Raw genomic sequence first — 21,657 nt, 5'->3', positions numbered from 1 at the left:
TGAAGCACTTGCCATATTAGCTCACTACCACCACAAAAATAATTCGAATTACAGCATGTCCACAAAAAATGCATTTTTATGTCACTCGAATAAGAAGTCATCAATGAACATTTACATTGAACAACTGTAAGAAAATCGGACGAGAACCTCTACTTTTGGAATGTATGTTGCACCTAACACAATTTTCAGAAAATTTTTGATGAATGAAATTTATAAGGCAAAAACTTGTGTTTTGTGCTGTTTTGTGAAATAATGATGGCCGAAAATTTCAAGGTTTTTTTTCAGCCCCTATCATATTAGCATAGTTCCTAAAAATCGAAAACTCAGATTCTACTCCACAGAATACCCACAAACAGCACTGTAAAGTAGAATTAAGTTTGGAATACTTTCTACATGCCCTTCTCCACCTACAGCCTGGACTATTAACTTTGCAGTGTGACTGTGAACATAGGTCTGTAGACTGTTTCTACACATTTTTGGAACCCTTTGTTTTCATACTATCTTTTTCACTGAAAGTTAGCTGACAGATATGGAAATTGGTATATATAACAGTGTTACCAATTTTACCATTTTTGTCTGGGTGGAGAAGAGTTTGGATAATTGTCTGACTGTCTCAATATAAAATTTCTATGATTTCCCCAAATCATTTCAGATGAAGCTGTGCTGATTCCATGAAAAAGATCTCAGATGATTTCTTTTTCCATCTTTGTTCCTTCAGTCATTCCTCTGTTGATCTTAACAAGTGTGAGATATAAATGATCTCCTCAGTTCCTTAAAATTCCCACTGCCTATTGATCGGTGGGCACCCAGTGATGGAATCATAAACTCATTTGTTTCAAAATTCACATTGCTGCATGGCAAGGTTTACAGGTTGGTGCTTACAGTATTTAGTGCATAGTAGGTCTGTTTGAGGACACGATATAACAAATCATTTTGAATAGTTAGGGGGAAAAATATAATTGCATTGTGTCCACTGTGGGTATAAAGAATAAAACAAGGCACTGGTTACAGCCATAATTTAAATTATGTTGTGACCTATAATCCTATTTGTCTCATTTTTCTTAGAATGAATATGACAGTGAATATGACAAATTATTAATAATAAAATGTGTTGTGTTCACTACTTTTAGAACTTTCATTGGTAGTAATTTTTGTGTCTGAAGATCGCTTTGGAGGGAGGAAAGAGGAATTGTTACTACCAATACAGCTCATTCAGTTCTATCCTAGACTGTTTGTGGTGCATGCATGTGCAGCAACAAGACTGAAATGTGTAGTCACAGAAATGCTTTCAAAAGGCTGTTATTTGGGGAGTGAACCACAGTGGGGAGTGAACCACAGTGCTATCTCTCTCTCTCTCTCTCTCTCTCTCTCTCTCTCTCTCTCTCTCTCTCTCTTTCTCCCCCCCCCCCCCCCCCCATCCTTTCCCTCATGCACTCAAACAATAGAAAAGAATGCAGAGAGAAAAAATAAGAGTGCATACTACGGTGATTCTCAGAATATGTAACTTATTGATTTTTCTTTTCTGCTAACAAGTTTTTTGACTTCAAAAGATTCTTGATTCCAACCTCATAATACTGCTATCAATCTGATTTACAAGTCACTTTGCTTCAGGATGTGCATGAAGATAGTGTATTTGATATTATCTTGATAATGTTGTTCATGATGTTGTATTAAATTGAGAAGTAGTCAGTGTCAGCACGATTGAATTCACTGTGTACCTGTTGAATTTTCTGATAGATGTGTGTGAGCCAGCGTTGTATGCCAGTGGGCTCACTGCGAGCTGCAGCTGTGTGCCCCCAGAACTGTAATGGTAATGGTGTCTGTAACAGTCGAGGTCATTGCCACTGTGCTACAGGATTTGCTCCTCCATTGTGTGACTATCCTGGGACTGGTGGCAGTGAAGATAGTGGACCTGCTTCAGATCCAAATGGTTTGTAGAGAACATCAATAGTATTCTGATTTCTTTAATGTTTTATAAAACACCCTAATCATTAAAGTTTTGTTCGTTACAGTCATGAACTGGACCTTTGTATTGAGATTATGTTTTGGGACATTTTATTTAATAGTGTATTCTTCATTTCATATTACATTTCTATTGTAAGTTTTAGACCCAAAAATTGTCTGAGCACCAGTTAGTGTACAGTATAGTGTAATAAATAAGGATTTCTGACTTCAGGTATATGATATTAACTGTCAATAAAATTCAATATGTGACTATATTGTCAATATAAAAAATTCTCTGACATTTTGGCCACTGTCGCAAATGGCCTCCCTCAGTGCATTTTGCTGAATGTAAGCATAAGGTCCTGAGGAAAGCCAATTGCAAATGTGGCCAAAGTGTCGGAGAATTTTACATGCAAACAATTCGGTCACGTATCTTGAAGAATTTTATTGACAGTGATAGGCCACTAAAGCCTACACTTAAACATACTATTAAGTTGTTGTTAAGATGAGTAATTTACTAATAACAGGAAGATAGTAATAAAAAGCAGAAAGAATTTCTGCATTACCAGCTCTCAGTGCTGTGGCAGGTGCAGCTGTTTATTGCAGCAAACTTATCTTCCTCCTACAGCTGTTATGTCTGACTATAGCTGAGCTTCTCTGTGACTTTTTCTTTTCCATAGCAACTTTTATTTTAGTCTTTCATAATTTCTCAATTTTTACTTTGATTTTTTTCTTAGCAAAGAAATTAATTGTCCTAAATACAGGTGATAAGCAAGTAATCATCTTCTACAATGTTTTGCTGTTGATTACGTACTAGAAAAACTGTTAGGCTGTAGTAGACAGAGTGATAATTTTTTTGCAGGAAATCTTTATTTTGGTGCGCAGCTTGAATGAACAAAGACATGAACCACCCATTTGCCTTTGTATGGTGGCTATTGGTTAAAAAGTTATTTCTTTTCCTAATAAATTAGATTTCTGCACTGTCACATTTTCCATCAAGTTTTCTTTTATGTTGATCCATGATACAAAATGCTTGTAGCAACTATAAATTGAAACTTCCTGGCAGATTAAAACTGTGTGCCCGACCGAGACTCGAACTCGGGACCTTTGCCTTTCGCGGGCAAGTGCTCTACCATCGGAGCTACCGAAGCACGACTCACGCCCAGTACTCACAGCTTTACTTCTGCCAGTACCTCGTCTCCTACCTTCCACACTTTACAGAAGCACTCCTGCGAACCTTGCAGAACTAGCACTCCTGAAAGAAAGGATATTGCGGAGACATGGCTTAGCCACAGCCTGGGGGATGTTTCCAGAATGAGATTTTCACCCTGCAGCGGAGTGTGCGCTGATATGAAACTTCCTGGCAGATTAAAAAACTGTGTGCCCGACCGAGACTCGAACTCGGGACCTTTGCCTTTCGCGGGCAAGTGCTCTACCATTTGAGCTACGGAAGCACGACTCACGCCCGGTACTCACAGCTTTACTTCTGCCAGTACCTCGTCTCCTACCTTCCAAACTTTACAGAAGCACTCCTGCGAACCTTGCAGAACTAGCACTCCTGAAAGAAAGGATATTGTGGAGACATGGCTTAGCCACAGCCTGGGGGATGTTTCCAGAATGAGATTTTCACCCTGCAGCAGTGTGTGCGCTGATATGAAAATTCCTGGCAGATTAAAACTGTGTGCCCGACCGAGACTCTAACTCGGCACCTCGCTGCAGGGTGAAAATCTCATTCTGGAAACATCCCCCAGGCTGTGGGTAAGCCGTGTCTCCGCAATATCCTTTCTTTCAGGAGTGCTAGTTCTGCAAGGTTCGCAGGAGTGCTTCTGTAAAGTTTGGAAGGTAGGAGACGAGGTACTGGCAGAAGTAAAGTTGTGAGTACTGGGCGTGAGTCGTGCTTCCGTAGCTCAGATGGTAGAGCACTTGCCCGCGAAAGGCAAAGGTCCCGAGTTCGAGTCTCGGTCGGGCACACAGTTTTAATCTGCCAGGAAGTTTCATATCAGTGCACACTCCGCTGCAGGGTGAAAATCTCATTCTGGGAACTATAAATTGCTTTAAAATTCTTCCCATAACAATAGATTCTCATAAATTACTGTTTACAATATAGATAAAGAAAAACATATTCACTAAGTGATAGTAGATAGAAATATTTAAACGACGTAAAACTGCTACCTTTCAGAATCAGGGAGTACTACTTCTGGCAGAAGAAGAGAAGACTGATAATGAAAAAATTACTGTATCTGTCAGAATAAGTATCCAGCACTCAGGGTCAGGGGTGCCTTGCTCGACAGGCAGCATGAGAGTCGAAACTGTGTAGTTGATATATATCTGTGTGTGTGTGTGTGTGTGTGTGTGTGTGTGTGTGTTTGGAGGAGAGGGATATCCAAATTAAAGATGAATGAAAATATGTCACAAGTGAGCCAAAAAAGTGAGGGAAATGAAGACCCAGAAAATTTGTAATGGGGTACATAAAATAAATGATACTACAAGGAATGCTGAAGAGAAAAACAGTAAGAGGAAAAGGAGGAACTGGCATTGAGAGGAAGAATAAAAACTTGCACATACTGTGAAACTGATATCAAGGTCATAACTATGATGTTGCATAATGAACTCTGCAATGCGTTGCTAAGAGTTACCAATATGTGCTCCCTGTCTAGGGCTATTCTTCCTTACTAATAGCTTCTGGAGGCTATCATACATCTATAAAAGGCTAGATATTTAGCCGGCCGAAGTGGCCGTGCGGTTAAAGGCGCTGCAGCCTGGAACCGCAAGACCGCTGCCGGCCGAAGTGGCCGTGCGGTTAAAGGCGCTGCAGCCTGGAACCGCAAGACCGCTACGGTCGCAGGTTCGAATCCTGCCTCGGGCATGGATGTTTGTGATGTCCTTAGGTTAGTTCGGTTTAACTAGTTCTAAGTTCTAGGGGACTAATGACCTCAGCAGTTGAGTCCCATAGTGCTCAGAGCCATTTGAACCATTTGCTAGATATTTACTATAAACAAATTTGTTTGTGCCAATGTGTGACACTCATTTTGGTGGAACATGCTTTGACACTACCAGGACTGTTGCAGGTAGTAGTAAGAGAGTGCATAAGGTTGACATACTGCAGGAGTAGGCACAAGTATCGTATGATAAGTAAATTGACCAAGGATGAGCATGGAATCTGAACAGAATATTTTGGGAAATCATAGGCCAACCAAAGAAGTTTGTTAATACATTAAACCATGTTAGTAGTGGGTAATGAGAATCGTTCTCATTTGTTGATTTGAAAAGGATCAGAAATATGCGACTTCCAAAGGTCATGTGCAAAATTTGTTATGTGAACTGTCTGGTGGGATTCTTACAGGTAGTGAAGACAGAATGAGACTGGTATTATATTTTCATAAGGAGCCAGCATCCAAGTAAGAAAGTTTACCCTGAATGCCAAGGTTGTAGGGAAGGAGTTGTTTCACCTGTAAAGGATGACAGCTGGTAAAGTCTAAGTACTTCTGTAATTGGTTAGCTCAATGTGTACTAGAGGTTGCATAAATAAGTAATAACTTCCAACCAATGTGTGAAAAGGAAAGTAGGTCTTAGCTACTGTAGTTAGCCCTAAGACTAGTCAGTCCCTTGGCTAATACGAGCAACTCAGGAGGGGAATGGACTACGCATTCAGGGTAATTCCTGTGATAACTGACATCTGAAACTTATTACATAAAAACTTTCCTTTTACATTAAAGACACCAATAATTTCCTGGAACAGCTGAAGTCAGTGACTGCCCCACCACAACCACACACTTCACTAGTCACCACTAAGTCACCTACCTCTACACCAAAATTCCTCATGCACATGGTTTGTGGTGCTAAACCTTACTGCAGTGAAAACTCTTCAGATACCATACCAATGACTGATCACTAGAGTCAGCTACACACTTACCAACAATAGAAATGAATCAGGGTCGCACCCATACGAAACAATGGTAGCTCTTTCCAATGCTCCTCTCTTCATGAACAGTTAACTAATTTTCACATGATCCCTGTGTAAATCTCGTAACACCTTCCTCAATACTGATATCATCCTTATAGAGGATAAAGTTCACAACTCAGTTCATATAAAGCCAACTGTCAAACAGAAATATTTACATTTAACAAGTGTCATCCCTTCCATGTGAAATGTTACCTCCTCTATAGATTTGGCAATGATGCAACCCTATCTGTCTGGAAGAACCAGTGTAATACTGACAATACATCTCAGTATCAAGACAGAAGAGCATGTCTTCTTGTCCTTTACTATGCTTTTGTTTATAATGCAATAATGGGGATTCCACTGGCAGAGATATCATGTACACTGTGCACGTATTCAAAACTCAACTTTTGGTTCATTCAGAAATCAATGTAAAATGTTCAAAAATAACAAGGATGTTTTTCAAAATCATTTGAATAATTGATAGACCAACGTGCGCTGGATGTTAGGCACTTTGTGAAACAAGGTTTTTTTTCTTCAAGAATATGAATTTGGCGCCCCCTAAAGTTGTTGCAAGGGTATATATCCCAGTTTGCCCCTCCTAGATCTGGGCCTGGGAATAGGGACAGATGGATGTGGGTGTCAGAATACCATGTGGATTTCTCATTTTAGGGCATTGCAAAAGGTAGTTGAAACCCTGGCAGAGAGGTACTGCTCCTCACTGCAGATGCGATGGCCATGGGTGGCTAGAATGTGTGGAAGGGACTGCTTGGTTTTGGATGGGTGGCACTGTTGAAATGGAGTATTGGTGGTCGGTAGTTTCGATGTTGATGGAGGTACTGTTAGAGCTGTCTGTTAGGTGGTGTTCGACATCAAGGAAGGTAGTCTGTTGGGCTGAGAAGGACCAGGTAAAGTGGGGGTGGGGTGGGGGTGGGGGGGAGGAGGAGGAGGAGGAGAAGGTGTTGTGGTTCTGGAGAAATGTGGGTAGGATGTTGTTACCCTTGTTGCAGGTCGTGAAGATGTCATCAGTGAATCTGAACCACGTAAGGGGGTTTGGGATTCTGAGTGGAAGGATTCTTTTAGATGGTCCATGAATAGGTTGGCATAGTATGGTGCCATGTAGGTGCCCATGGCTGTACTGCAGATCTGTTTACAGGTGATGCCCTCAAAGAAGTAATTACAGGTGATGATGTAGATTGTCTTGGTGACCAGGAAGTAGGTTGTAGGTTTAGAGACAGTCGGGTTTGAGAAAGGTACTGTTCAGTGGTGGCAAGGCAGTTAGCACTGGGGATGATATTGTTAATGGAGGCAAACTGAAAGTGATGAGCAGGGTGCTAGGTGATAAAGGGCAGTAAATGTGGGAAGTCTGTAGAGGAAATGATTGAAGTTGGGTCTCTGCATCTGAATGCAACAATAACCATGTGCTTATGAGGTGTGTGTGTGTGTGTGTGTGTGCGTGCGTGTGTGTGTGTGTGTGTGTGTGTGTGTGTGTGTGTGATGTTTTACCTTTTTTTCCTACATCAGATGAGCAACCTTTTCTGATAGCTTAATAATATCCAATAGTCTACTTTTAAATTTGCCTGTTCGCAGCTCGCTGTGTCCTCCAGGTGGGGAGTGGCAACCTATCCTAGTTTATATTATTGTTATTCCATGCCAGAGTTTCAGTTGTTTAACATTTGATATCAATGGATCTGTTTTATTAAGGATAACTTTCTTCACCATTATCAATCTTCTATGTTTTTTTGATTTTTCCATATTTTGTAATCAGTATTGATACAAGTGGCACAGTGGTTAAGAAGACACATAGTTCACATACTGAAAGAGCAGGATTATCTGCATTTCGCGTGTCTCTCTTAAGATGAAAGTTAGGATGGATGATCTGAAGATGACACATTTAATTTCCTTTCTTATCCTTGTCCAGTTGTGATGTTCTCAAGTTATGATGACCCCATCATCAGTAGTGTATTAAAGATTAATCTTCCCCCTCTTCTCTTTTTTTGAAATCATGCTTTCCAAATAGGTCAATGATTGCACGTCTCCTGCTATAAAATGAATTTGCTAAACATCAACATTGAAGAGGTCCAGTTTTGATGGGATGTTATTATCCTACTTTCTATCACTTTTCATAACTTTTGCCTCTGTTTCGTTTTAGCTTGTCCCAGCATCTTCTCTAATTGACCTGACAATTACGTAAGCATAGGCTTCTGTGGCTGTTGTTATCTTCAACAAAAATGTTTCCAGATGTGTGACTGCATTATCATGTTGTTATATACTGAGACCAATATTTTGACTTGCTGCAGTAGTCATGTTGAAGACTCAGGCCATTCTTGCCAATAGTTTTTCTAGTTGTTTCTTACTTCTGGGATGAAGTGCTTTTTCATCTGTGCATTGGTATCTATTTTCTTTAGAATTTTGTTAATGTTTTGAAATTCTCTTTCATTCCATTTTTACTTTTAGGGTTTCTATAACACAACAAAGGCAATAAAACACGCTTTACATTCTTAGTAATGTGAACTTCATTTCTTGATTTTTCCTCATTTATTGATATTTGTTATAGATATAACATCACTATCTTTTATTTCCTTGTAATTGCGTGTCATCATCTTGCACACAGTATCTAATTTTTCTAAGACCATATGATTGTTATGTTCCTTAATACATTTTTGTCTTGCCCATTTTTACTTTTCATTATTACCACTCTCATGTTGTATGAACTTTTCCACAGCTTATTTGTGAAAAATATCATTGTAACTTTTAGGAATTTTATGAAAATGAATGCCTGGATGCCTCCGAACATGTCTTCATTTGCAGTAATGTAATTTAATTTCTCCAGGTCATCTGTGTTGTTTTCCAAACATTTTTCTTTCTTTTTTTTCCCCTCCCGGTTAAGCTACTGTAGCATTTCTGGCAGTTAAAGATCCTTTCTATTCATCTGCTTGATTAACTGTATTTATTACCACTGTCTTTCGTAGCTTGTTGCATTTGGGCTTTCCCTAATTATTGTATTTCATTTTTCATTTTTTTCTTTCGTATTAGTATATAAAATTGCTAATGAATGTTATTTCTCTTTCAGGAAGAAAAGATGTAATCACAGCAATGTACGTGATATTCTTAGGAATTGTTCCTTTAGTCGCCATAATTGCTGTTTTCATTCATTACACACGGCGAAATGTGAAGTACTGGTGGAAGAAGAACAGCAGCATCCCATCTTCGACAATTACAATGAATGGAAGAGGCCCTCCATCGTACGTAATGCCTCACTTCATAACTTCATTGCACCAGAGACTGCATCAGATTTGTAATTCTTGTTGTAGAGTGGAATGTGGGAATGGTCTGTGCAGAGCTATGCATGAATACTTCAGTAGTTTAAGAGACAGAATGCATACTTACTTTAAATGTGATGTAGTGCATGAAAATAGCCAAAACAACTTCCAGAAAACTGCTTCAGCTGCTGAAATACATTCTTTTTCTGTTGCTGGTGCAGGTGTTAACAGTTGCCTTTCTGGAAGTAAGAAAGAAATTACTAAAACTGGTTTAATATCCACAACAAACAGTAATGTTATCCATATTCTTAATGCTGAAAAAGGTTTCCAAATTGTTAATGAGTCAAAGATACCAGGTACAGTGCCTAACAATGTTGCAGGACTATGTGAAGAGACAAAACATGGTGATGTAAACACAGTCAATGTTGAAGTGCATCTACCTACAACCACTCAAAGTACTCTACATCCCAAGAGCATAAGCACTGAGAGTAATATTACATCTGTAGGCAATCATATTAGGAATTCCACAAAAAATATTCTTCGAAAAAATTCTAGAGGTTTGTCCATAAAAACTGCAACTTCAGAAAAACGATTGTTGCAACAGTCAGACTCATCTGGTGCTTCTACACCAGAAACACCACCAATGCTAAGGATTAATGATGTGGCCTTCAAATCTGTTGTTAGCAAGCCAAGTGTTTCAGCACTTGCATCAAGATTTGAAGCAACAGCCTCTCAAAATAATGTAGTGCAGATATAATGTAGATGCTTTTTTCCATATAATGAGATTACTTCATGAAGTTTTTCAAGTATAATGTAAATATCCCGTGCTTTTAAGCTGACTCCGTTTGCCAGAGGGGTGGCACATATATGTTTTATCTCCCAGTTTTTCTTGGCATAATCATAACAGAGTTGTTGAATGGAAACATGATTTCAGTAAAGCCACCATCAATTTCTGTAGACACAAGACTGTTTTGTCACAGTCATTACTCAAAACATTATGTTGAAATCAGAGAAACACCATTGCATACTGTAACACTTATTTAAATATGTTATTCATGAAAAGCATACTTATACTACCCTCAAGTGCTAATTTTATTTCATATTGCCCTGCAGAGCTTTCATCTGTAAATTTCTTAAATGCTTTGTAGCATCGTTGCAATTGGCTCATTTTCAGTTACTAGTTGTTTTTAATAGCTAAATAATGGAAAAGCTTTTTATAATTTATCGTCGTCTCGAACTTAACATTGTGTTGGTCTGTTGCTCTGTAAGCTCTTTTAAATTTATGAATTTAATTCTTTAATTTTTAAAGCATGGGTGTGATTTGCAATGAATGTTACCTTTTCTTTAAGATATGATATGTACCTGCAGTCATAACACAACGTATCTTCTTATATACATCTGGACTGGGACAGATTGCAGTACATAGACAAATTTCTGGTTCCGAGTAATATGAAATTTTTTAAAACACATAAATAGTTCATAAACTACATTTTACCATGCATTATCACACTTAGTTATTATAATGTGTGTAATGTTTACATACTTTTCACACTTGTAAATGTGTTACATTGTAGTCATTTTGATAATTAAGATGATTATTGTTGTTGTTATTATTATTTGCAGACTCATAAACAAAACATATTTGAACAGTTTTATCCTTTAGGTGGTTCAGTAAATTTATCTTTCTTTTCTTTTTTCATCTGGCTTCCTGCTTTGCTTTTGAAGTTGCTTTTAACATGCATATGGTGTGTGTGTGTGTGTGTGTGTGTGTGTGTGTGTGTGTGTGTGTGTGTGTGTGTGTGGTGTTTGTTTATCAGCTATTAAATTTGCTTATTTATCATGCAGCAATGATAGACTGTGACATTAACTCCTCTTTATGGAATTCTTTACAGTGTGTGTAATTTGCTTACGGTCTTTTAAATTTGTGTGCTGTAAATTGCTTGAAATATAATGATAATGATTCTCTCTGTAGGATGAAACCTTTGGAGAAGAAAAACGGTCAACTACGGAGAATAAGCCGTGGAAATTCCTTGGCATATCACCCTGATAAAAGCAATGGATTGGAAATTTCTGCTCCACTTCCTGCTGACCACCGAAGTGCTTCTGATAGTGCTCGTGCTTCTCTGCTTCCAGCACATGACAGCAGTTCTGGATCACTTACTGGTTCAGCAGCATCAACAAATACAAACAGTTCAGGGAATCTTCAGAATAATTTACTTGGACACTTTAAAGGCTTCACAATTACACCACTACCCTCTTCGTCAGAAGGATCTTCGCAGATTCATTCACCACCTGTTGTGAGGACACTGGCCTCTCCAGTTTCTCCTCCAGTAGTCCCCTCTGTCGCCATAGTCCCTCCAAAGCCAACTAATTTTCCTGCAAGGTCAAGTAATACATGTACCACAGCTGCACAGAATAACTTTGTTCTTGCATCAGCACCTCTGTCCACATCAGTAACGAGTGCACCTGTGTCTAGACCAGTTATTAGCAACCCAATTCTTGATGCAACTACTTGCACTGCTAAGGAGCTTGTTGCTGCTCGAGCAGCACCGTCAGTACCTACAAGGCCAGCACCTCAAGTTCCTCCTGCAAATATAACTTCAGACACCAATACCAGTTCAAATAAACCTCCCAGGCCTGTGTCTATACCTAACACATCTGCTGTTAATATGTCTGCTTTCTCTTCGTCATTAGAAGACAGAAAATCTAAAGAAAATGGTTCAAGCTATCCCACACTTACTCGTATTGCATCTTTTATGATGCGTCAAAATCCAGTAAATAGATCACAGTCTAGTGCTCATGGAACAGGCCATAATAATGAAAAGAAACTGAAAAATAAACTAGGGGATGGCACAAACTCACTTCCTAGAACACACCATCATGCTGTTAAAGCCGCTAAACTTCAAATTGATCGTGATACACTTAGAAACTTGCAGATTTCTGAGCCAATACCACTGAAAGAAATAGAAGTTCCACAGAATGCATTGCCAGTAAGAGCTGCTGAATCAGTATCAAATGAAGAGCCCAATAAGAATGTTGTCATGCGAGCTCAGAGCATGAGGAGCACAGGATCGGTTGTGCAGAGACCGGCCATTCCTACATTTGGATCAATGAGACAGTCTTCTGCCACAAAGAGACCTACAAGCATTCCAGCCGGAAGTCGTCCTACATCACCTCCACCTCGGCCACCTCCACCTCCGACAACCAAAGCTGATGAATTACATACAGGAATCATAGGACTACCAGGCTATCAGAACCCACCTGCGGTAAACAATGGTGAATATGCTTATGATGACTGCTTAAATCTCATACAAGAAGGTTCTGCCCCATTAGCTAACATTGATGAAGAAACAAGTCCCGTGAGTGCTGACAACATATATGCTGTGATTGAAGAAAGTCCTCCTGAAAAAAGTAGGAAGAATACTGAAAGAGGCTTTTCAACAACTGCAAAGACAACAAATGGAAACACAAAAACAGCTGAGAAATCTGAGTATGCTGCACCCTCATTTAGTGAATACCATTCACCAAAACCACTGGAAAACAGTGTTTCTGCTGGGAGTGCTGAATCAGTTGGCCTACTTTCAGAGATAGTAAATGAAATTCAGGCAAGGAATATGGAATCTATATATAGTAGTTCTACTGTTGCCAGGGGAAAGAAAGAAGGTGACACACACAAAACGGAAGACGATGATGCTTCTTCTACAGTAACAGGCACAGACTCTTCAGTGGCTGGTTCGGGATCACCACAACCTTTTCCTGAAAAATTAAGTGCAGTAGCTTCTTCTAACAGTTCTTTGGGCACTTACGTAAATGCACCATATGCCAGCAGCATATACAGATCTTCTGCCAGCACATATAGTAACACTTCACAGAGTGGAGTGGGTCCTCCAAGCACAAAGGCTTCAAACAGTTCATCCAGTTCCAGTAGTGGCTACCTGAGTCCATTAGCTGTCAATTCTGGATCAATGGGCACTACAAAACCAAACACTTTAAGCAGTAAGCCTGGCGATTTTAGCACTTTTAAGACTACTCCCAGTCATTCAGCAGCATCCACAACAGAAAGTTTTTCTAAAAGTTTTGATGTGTCATCGTACAAACCGTTTAGCTCTTCTCTCCAGCGCTCTTCTGGCCCGTTGGCTGCAGCTTTCCGTTCAACACCACAAAATGCAGGAAGTGCTGAACTTGATACAAAAGCCAACATCAATTCAGAAAATAAAGGTGTAGCCTCAGCATTAAAATCTGAAAGTGTTTCATCACCTTCAACAGTAACAGATGCAAAAAAATCATCAGAATCTGTAACAAAAGCACAAATAGGCATAAAGAATGAAAAAATAGCACCAAAGCCTGCAACAGGTGCATCTGCCCACACCAGAGTGTCAGGTCCAGTAGCTGCTTCTGCAAATGGAACTCAGAAACCCACTTCTGCAATTATAACAAAAGGAAATGTAGTAACTTCTCCTACTAGCTCTACTTCAAGTAAAAATAAAACGTCTGTTAGCAGTGTTAAAACTGGTAATGTAAATAATAGTCCTGATGTAGTTTCTAGTTGTTCTGTTGTTGAGAATGGATCTGCAGAGAAATCTCCTGATGTTGTAAGTGGAAAAGGTAGTAGGTCAGGTGCTAGGTCTCCTGATGTGGTGCCAACAAATGTCGATAAATCACAAACACAAATAAGTCAAAGGACTGCTGGACGCTCAGCAACAAATAATAACAAAAGTGCACCATCTGTCAGTGCTTCTAAAGCTTCTAGTGCAACAGGGCTAGCAAAACAACCACAGATGACATTAGGGAAGATAAGTGTTTCAGGGAAACAACCCCAGACAGCTCCAAAGCCAACAGTACCAAGATCTGTTAGCAGTGCAGCAGATAAACGGAATGTGTCAAACAGTGGCAAGGAAAGTGGTATCAGGACAGCAGGGAAGGGACCTACTGTTGCAAGGTCAGCATCGGAATCTTCTGGTAATCGAACAATGCCCACTGGTGCTCGCCAGGCTGCCAGCAAGCTTTCCCATGTTGCATCTTTGCAACAAAAATTTGAAACTGTATCAGAAAAGAACACTGGGTCTGTAATGAGCTCAAGAGTACCCTCAAATGCTTCAAATAAAGTTAAACCATCCTCACCCAGTGCAAGTTCAAAAGCCATTTCTGATTCAGGAAGAACTGTTTCCTTTAAAAAGTGAAGGATATGTGTTTTTGTTCTAGAGTTAACACTCTGATTCTTGTTACAATGAAGTATGAGGCTTCATAAGCAAGGTGTACTGCTGAATGCCTAATTCAGTGAGAATATGACTCGCACGGCCATCAAATGAGATAAGTGTCTTGTGTAACTTTTATATCTTTTCTGGCATTTCTCACAGAACATTTTGTTTCCATTTTTGAAGTTCTGTAATGGTGCTTATTGTAATGAAGAACTAGAACTCATAGCATCTATGTGCACAGAATAGTCGAGAAATTGAAGTTAGACTAACAATGCTGAGAGACAAAGTAATGAGCATTGTAGGACATGTGCCACTGATTTTGCTGCTGTGTTGTATTTAAGAAAATGGCTCTGTACCGTGTACTGTGGTGAACTGATTAATGTATTTTTTAGCCTAGGACTGAAAAACTTTAATCTGGAGAAACAAAATCAAAGCATTCCTGTTACATTCATTACCATATTATGGTATCCAAAATATGTTTCTTATTTTGATGAACAATTTAAGAAACAATGTTAATTTTCCAGATCACTTTTATGTGTTACAAGAATTATTGGAACTATGAAAACATAGTGGTGCAATGTGTCAGACGATTTTAAAGTTTTGTTAATGCATAACATATACTTTTTATAGCAGAGTTTTCAACTTGTTGATTGTTACCAAGATACTGGTAACAGGTTTGTTTAAATGTTTACATGACAACTGTGATAATATTTTTTTATTGTGTAAATTGCTTACTGTTAATGTAATTTGTATAATGGTATCTAAAGCAATGCTTCAGTTCATATTTATCCAGTACAGTCACATTGAACATTGGAAGAAACATAAGAGGAGAACAGTACTGCAGTTCTTTTAATGATTAAGAAAGCTTAAAAGAAACCATTTATGTAATTTACCTTTTTGCCTTGCAGTCTTGAAATGGCAAGTTTCTTTTCAAAAGTTGAAATCTGGCTAAGTCATAGAGCTGTTAGTGCAACTCTAAAGTTGGTATTAAGTATTGCAGTAGGGAAATATATGTCCTTGTCCAGTAAATGTGATACTTAAGGCAGGGAGAAGTATAGTTTTACCTTTTTTATGAATTACAGCATATACAGTATGAACAAATCATTCCACTTTCCTATCAGATGGAAACAGCTGTTATTGTTGTTACGTTAACCTTTTCTCCCCTTTATAAAATAAGTTAATTTCTAAAATGTAGTGTGTCAGCTTTGCTTGGGAATTATTGTTGGTACTAAAATGCTGATGGAAGGATCTCCATTGTTTCAACACTTTAAAATGTTTTTATTTCACATAAAACTTGAACTACAGTTGTAGTTATTTAATTGGGGGAAGCAGTTGCTCCTGTAGGCTTACACATTATTGGAGGAGATCTTGCAGAAAAAGCCTAGTTATGTGCAACTGTAAATCACATTTGAAAGTTTGAATAACTGTTGTTTTAGGTAGATTACTTATCTGAGGTGCCTATAAACAGTGTTGCACAACAGCAAGGGACCATTAAGTGAGGTTTTATTACATTTCATCAGTTTACTTTAAGTAAGAGTATAATTATGGTTCTCTTTACATGCTTGTATCTGCATGTGAATAGCTACAGAACTTTCTGTGCTCATCCAACTATTTTTTACATCACATTGTCTGTAAAACATGTGTATTTGAGATACAGTTTGTATCCAGGATAGCATAGACAATCTCAGAATTAAAGTGGATTCATTGACCATTATTGGTATTACTGCTCTGAGTTTTTTGCATCATATGCTGACAGAACTTAAGAACAAAACAACAATTGGTTATCAGCTACAAGATCACATTCAGAATTAATTTAAACTAATTACCTGTGAGAGAAAGAAAGAGGCTGGTACTATTATTCTGATAATTTCCTGTTAATTACAAATGCTAACATAAAGTGAGTGCCAATTCGAGCTTCAGCGAATTCATCCATGTCAGACAGCGCCTCAGTTCACAATTTGTTGAGAAATTCCTGGCAATATTACTTCTGAGTTATCAATTTTAATTACACAGTATTGCTTGCACATCTCTTTTTTACAAGTCTATCACCTTGAAGAACTGTTGTTGTTTGCAGATATTTGAAACTCTTCTTAAGAGAGTTCTGTGTATGACAACTAGACTAAAGTATAAGACATGCAGTCACACTTCCACTAATCAAATTCCTTCACATGTTGCATATTTATGGACCACTCATTGAATCACTGTACAGTTTTCCTCTTACACTGTTATTCTGTTCCATATCACCTACATTTGCATCTGGTATACTTGATCAACACAGATGTTGCCATTTTTATGTTGCTAATAGTAAATTATAGTTATGAAGAGAAAGTAATCACACTTCTTTATTGCATTTTGAATTGGACTGTTCATCTGAAGAAAACTTTTGAACATCTTGATTATTACTGTTCAAGGATGCATTGTTTTTCATCCATACTTGAAATGTAATTTTTTTTATCACATGTAAGTGAAACAATATTTTTGACCATTTATTGTTATCTTTAGGGTATATATTTTTAGTGTTTTTATTTTAACCCAAAGGTTTAGGGATGGAAAAAAATTGTTGCTGTGGAGAAAATAATCTTTAGGTGGCATTTGTGTAATTCACTATTCATTTATTTATTCTACAGTTGTTTATATGTTGTGATATGGTTTTATCAGTTTTATATCTATACTATTCTTCTTTAATCGAGATGACATAGAACCACATTATACAGGGGTAAGAGGGATGGAGAAGAAAAACAAAGCATTGTTAATATGAAAAATGAAGGGAGAAGTCTTTAGAATGAGGCAGCACACGGGTGAGAATATTGGTTGAAGTTCTTAGTGGTGAAGTGTTTTTGGTGATGACTCAGATGTGTGGCCTTGGTGCTAAAATAGGATACTTTTATATTCATGTCCAAATCTAATTTCCTTCCCTTTTTTGAAATATGAACCTATTTTTTTTTTTAATCTATTACTTCCCTTGAATGTAGGTTTTGTGTCATGACAGACCATAAGTTGCATTTTCATTATTATGTAAAGTAAAAGTGGCTTCAGTTCCTGAGAAAGACTTTTTGCATTTTTAATCTGAATTGAACAATCACTTTACTCCATCTTCTTTGTTTCAGAAAACAGTATTTCATTTCATTTAGTTGTCTGGTGCTCTTTAACTGTCAAGCATATCAGTTATTTGATATATATGAATGTTGTGGGTGGTGTTAATTTGGAGATGTGTACCCACATAGTAGCTCTTTTGTATAATGAGTGTTATATGATAGTGTAGTTGTCAGCAATTGGCTGTATTTAGATCTGATATAAAAATTCAGATTTAGACATAATGGAGTGTGGTTAAATCTTATATGCAGTGGCAGATTTGGTGTACTAAACACTGGCCAATTTGTACTGGTGCTATGGACCTGGAGCATAGAATAACTATTTACCATCAATGGAAATCTACATTTCTTCCTGTAGCAGTTTTAGCTACTGCAAATTGTTCCTTTTTTTAGAAGAAATATTTTAATGAAATATTCAATTAAGAGTTCAGCTTCATTAATTTCACTGTGTTTTTGACATCTTTCAAAAGACACTCTTTATTATAGACTCATGGGTAATGTCACTACTAAGATTTTGGAAGAAATTTTGTTATATGGGATTGCTAGGGCAGGGGAGGAGGGTGTTCATGTGAAGTACATAATCTTATTGGCATAACAGCTGCATCAGATGCAAGTGTTTTGGGAGTTGTATGTGCTCCAAAACTACTGTATTCAAATAATGTAGTGCGACTTCCACTGTTTCCAATGGGTTTTCGTAAGTTACAATATTCATCAAATTTGCAAGCGCAATACAACAGAATAACAATTGACACCAAAATTGGCTGTTTTGTGGGAGCTGAGACACTAAATATAACCTTTCCCTTGTTCTTGTATCTATTTCTATGATGAACATATCTGCAAACAAAGCAGATGCGATTCTTAATTCAGTGTCTATAAAGAAAGTATAGTCCAAAAAATAAAATGAATCTGCATATGTTTCCAAAGCTTTGTAGGGCAATACTGCATGTAGAATAGCGCTCTCTCCCCCCCCCCCCCCCCCCCCCCCGTGTGTGTGTGTGTGTGTGTGTGTGTGTGTCTGTGTTTTGTGTGTGTGGGGGGAGGGGGGGGGGTGTCACGCACACATGTGCGTGCACACATCATACATGTTCTGCAAGTGTGTGCCAGAATTATTGTGCAAAATCTGATGTAGTTCATGTTACTGAGACAAGGGCAAGAAAAAAAGAACTCACTGTGGTTTGAATATTCTAACTTCTGCAATTATCTTAATTTTTCCCTCGAGTCTCAAAATGCAATAGAGGTGGCACAGTTAAATTAGCATTGGAATATACTTACTTATCAACCCCAAAAATGAATCTGAAACTTCGAAAACTATATTCTGAATTGTATCAGTTCTTATCAGTAATGGTGGAAGCAATGCAATAAGCAGTCTCAAATGCTGGCATGCAGGTGTTCTAATTCCTTTGTAGTTGAACAACTAAGCTGAAACGCAGCACTCATCTCCATACAGTATGTTTTATGTGACTTCAATGATGTGAATTACTTTTCATTTAATATTTGTGTATAGAATCTATATTTTTGCAACAATATGCAAGTTTCCCACTTAGAAACACAATAATGTGATGGCTTAGGCTTTATAAGTTTGTCTAATGCTTGAGCTCATGTCCTGCTTGCAACCTGTATGCATCTGTATGTATAAACCTGACTAATTTATATTCTGCTTTAGACATACTGTTCTCATATCATTAAAATATAGTGTAGTAGGAAGTGCCATAATGTTGTTCCAAGTGGCCCTTTTCATCATGTGCATCAGGATAATTACCTGGGGTGGCACTGATTCTCATGTTAATATTGGCTATAGAACAGTCAGAACTGAGTCTGTTACATGTTAGTTTTGTATGTACTTATTTGGCAAAAAGGCAGTACATCCATTTCTGTGTTGTGCTACACCTTCTTCTCTATGGAGAACAGCTGTCATTTCCTGCACTTTATTATGGAAAAAAATAAGAATCTCAATTCTCGGGAAATAATTTTGCTTTGTTCCTTTCTATATTTCTAGTAAAATGTCAAGACTTCAGTATTTATGTATGTGTGCTCATGCTTCGAAATAACTAACAAATGTTAGGAAGTTGATCTCTAAGTAGTGGATATATTTAATGTGACTTTCTACATCTGATGAAGATATTTTGTTAATGCTATATTGTAGTAACTTCAACTGATGGTGGTAATGATTCGCATCTGCTAAGGCAGTCAAACAAGTGATGAATTCTTTGAATATCTTTTTTTGGTCATACAGCATACTAAAAAATGAGATCTGACATCAACAACAATAACACAGTTATTTTTCATTTATATAAAATTGCTTGTGACACTTCAGAACAGTGAATTAAGAACTACTGATAATGCTGATTCAGTTAAATTTTAAGCTCATGTCTCTTATAAAAGTATGTTATGACAGGTTTTCCTTCTAAAAGTATAATACTTCTCTATTTCACTTTAAATTTAAAGGTATCTACTGGAGAGTCACTATTATTACCTGTAAAACTATGTAGATTTTGCTGTTAATTATTAGCACTGACAATCCAGATTTGATGATTATATTTTCCTACATGTCTGTGAGATATGGATTTTTCTAGCATGTCAATATTTGATTCTCAGTGTACTTTGTAAAAATGCTCTGCCTGTACTATTATTAATGTATCAGTGATACTCAGATGTTAATACCATGTCAGTGTAAAAAACCTTGTGTATATGGTATATGTGTGTGCTTCATATTATTTATTACAAGATTGAAGTTTGGTGTACTAGAGCAGCATAATTCCTGTGGATAATGGTTGTAGTGATTTGTGCATTTTACGTAAACTTGATTAACTTCGTCATGTCATGTTCATATAATTGTCTCTATGGCAAGTTTCACTACTATGAATTCTAAACTGCTATGATTCGCAAAGAAACAGATGCTGTTGTTCAGCTCTATGAAGTGTGTAACAATCACACGAGTGCTGGAGAAGTTGATGCAATGACAGTTTACACATGTTGTAATAACAAGATTGCCTTTCAAAAACATCATTTATTTTGAAAGTGGTATGTCTTAATTAGATTACTTTAGCTGAAATTTCAACCAGTTGACTTACAAATGAATTATGCTGCCTGAGTATATACAGTCAATGAAATGTTGTGTAATGAAAGATTGTTGTATGTTACAACTGGTTGTCATCAGAGTATGTTATCAGGATTGTTGATTCGAGTTGGGAATGGAAACATTATGGAACAGCTTCAAAGTTCACCAGTCCTTACGTGACACTAAAGGGTTTATGTTTTTCTATATTGTACACCATATGTATTAATTTTTTAAATTATTTTGTTGTATAAATACCAAAGATTTTTGTATTATAAAATGGTGCACAAATGATGTACTTACTTTTGAAGTTCTTTCTACCAAAACAACCTTTCAATCCACCACCCATCTCATTTAGTCATTCATTAATATATCATGTTCTGTAAACCTATAATGAAATAGAGACTTAGAGGACAAGAGTGAGTCAAGCTATTTATTAAGATAAAGATGGAGGCACTGCACCAGGCTAATTCAAAATTTAGCTGTTGCTAGTCTGTATACATAAGGAGGGAACACTTAGTTTTTCAAAAGTTTCTCTCTCTCTCTCTCTCTCTCTCTACTCAACTGCCATTTTTGTCAAATACTTCAAACAAATCATTTACTAACTCAAGAATGCTGTTAGCTATCTGTATGCTAGCAAAGTTATGATCTTGTTAACACTGGCATTAGAGTTAAGGAGAATTTAGATCCTGTTTAACAGTAGAAGAAGAGGCTGATGAAGCATCCTTGTTCTTTGTTTTTGACCATCTGGGGATTTTCAGTGTCCTCTATGAATCTACTGGCAGCCATCACAGAATGTGGCACCAAAATATAAAATTCGTTTTTGAACTCTCTATAGGGTTGCATAGTCACTGTGGAATTTATTTCTACTTTCAGAGTTGTGGGAGTGACTTGCATAGCTCATTCAGTTGTGTTAAACATAAATACCTTCAGGCAGTATATGTATTCACACACAAGTGTGAGAATATGCAGGTCCCTGAGAAGGCTTCTGTGAGATGTTTTGTCAGCTTTACATAATATTTTTACTGCATTCTTCTGTGGAATACTTTTTGACCTTAGCTGCATTACCCCAGAAGATTATGCCATAGAACAGTACTAAATGAAAGTATGAAAAATCTGCTATCAATCCTGACTGCAGGTCAAAACAGTAAGAGAGCTTCCTAAG

General features: G+C 37.5%; 1 protein-coding gene across 1 annotated transcript in view; it reads left to right on the top strand.

Moving 5' to 3' along the window:
• LOC126251439 (mucin-17) overlaps positions 1–18,439 on the top strand; it is a 138,742-nt gene extending 120,303 nt beyond the window's left edge. The window contains exons 15-17 of the mRNA XM_049951863.1: positions 1,738–1,930; positions 8,958–9,129; positions 11,120–18,439. Of these exons, the coding sequence (XP_049807820.1) occupies positions 1,738–1,930; positions 8,958–9,129; positions 11,120–14,327 (3,573 nt within the window). The 3' untranslated portion in view covers positions 14,328–18,439. The remainder of the gene's footprint in view (positions 1–1,737; positions 1,931–8,957; positions 9,130–11,119) is intronic.
• The last annotated feature ends 3,218 nt before the right edge of the window (positions 18,440–21,657 follow it).

This window comes from Schistocerca nitens, chromosome 4 (genome assembly GCF_023898315.1).
Source record: "Schistocerca nitens isolate TAMUIC-IGC-003100 chromosome 4, iqSchNite1.1, whole genome shotgun sequence".
Lineage (NCBI taxonomy): Eukaryota > Metazoa > Arthropoda > Insecta > Orthoptera > Acrididae > Schistocerca > Schistocerca nitens.
The sequence above is the reverse complement of the archived record's forward strand: the minus strand, read 5'-3'. Positions and strand labels throughout refer to the sequence as shown.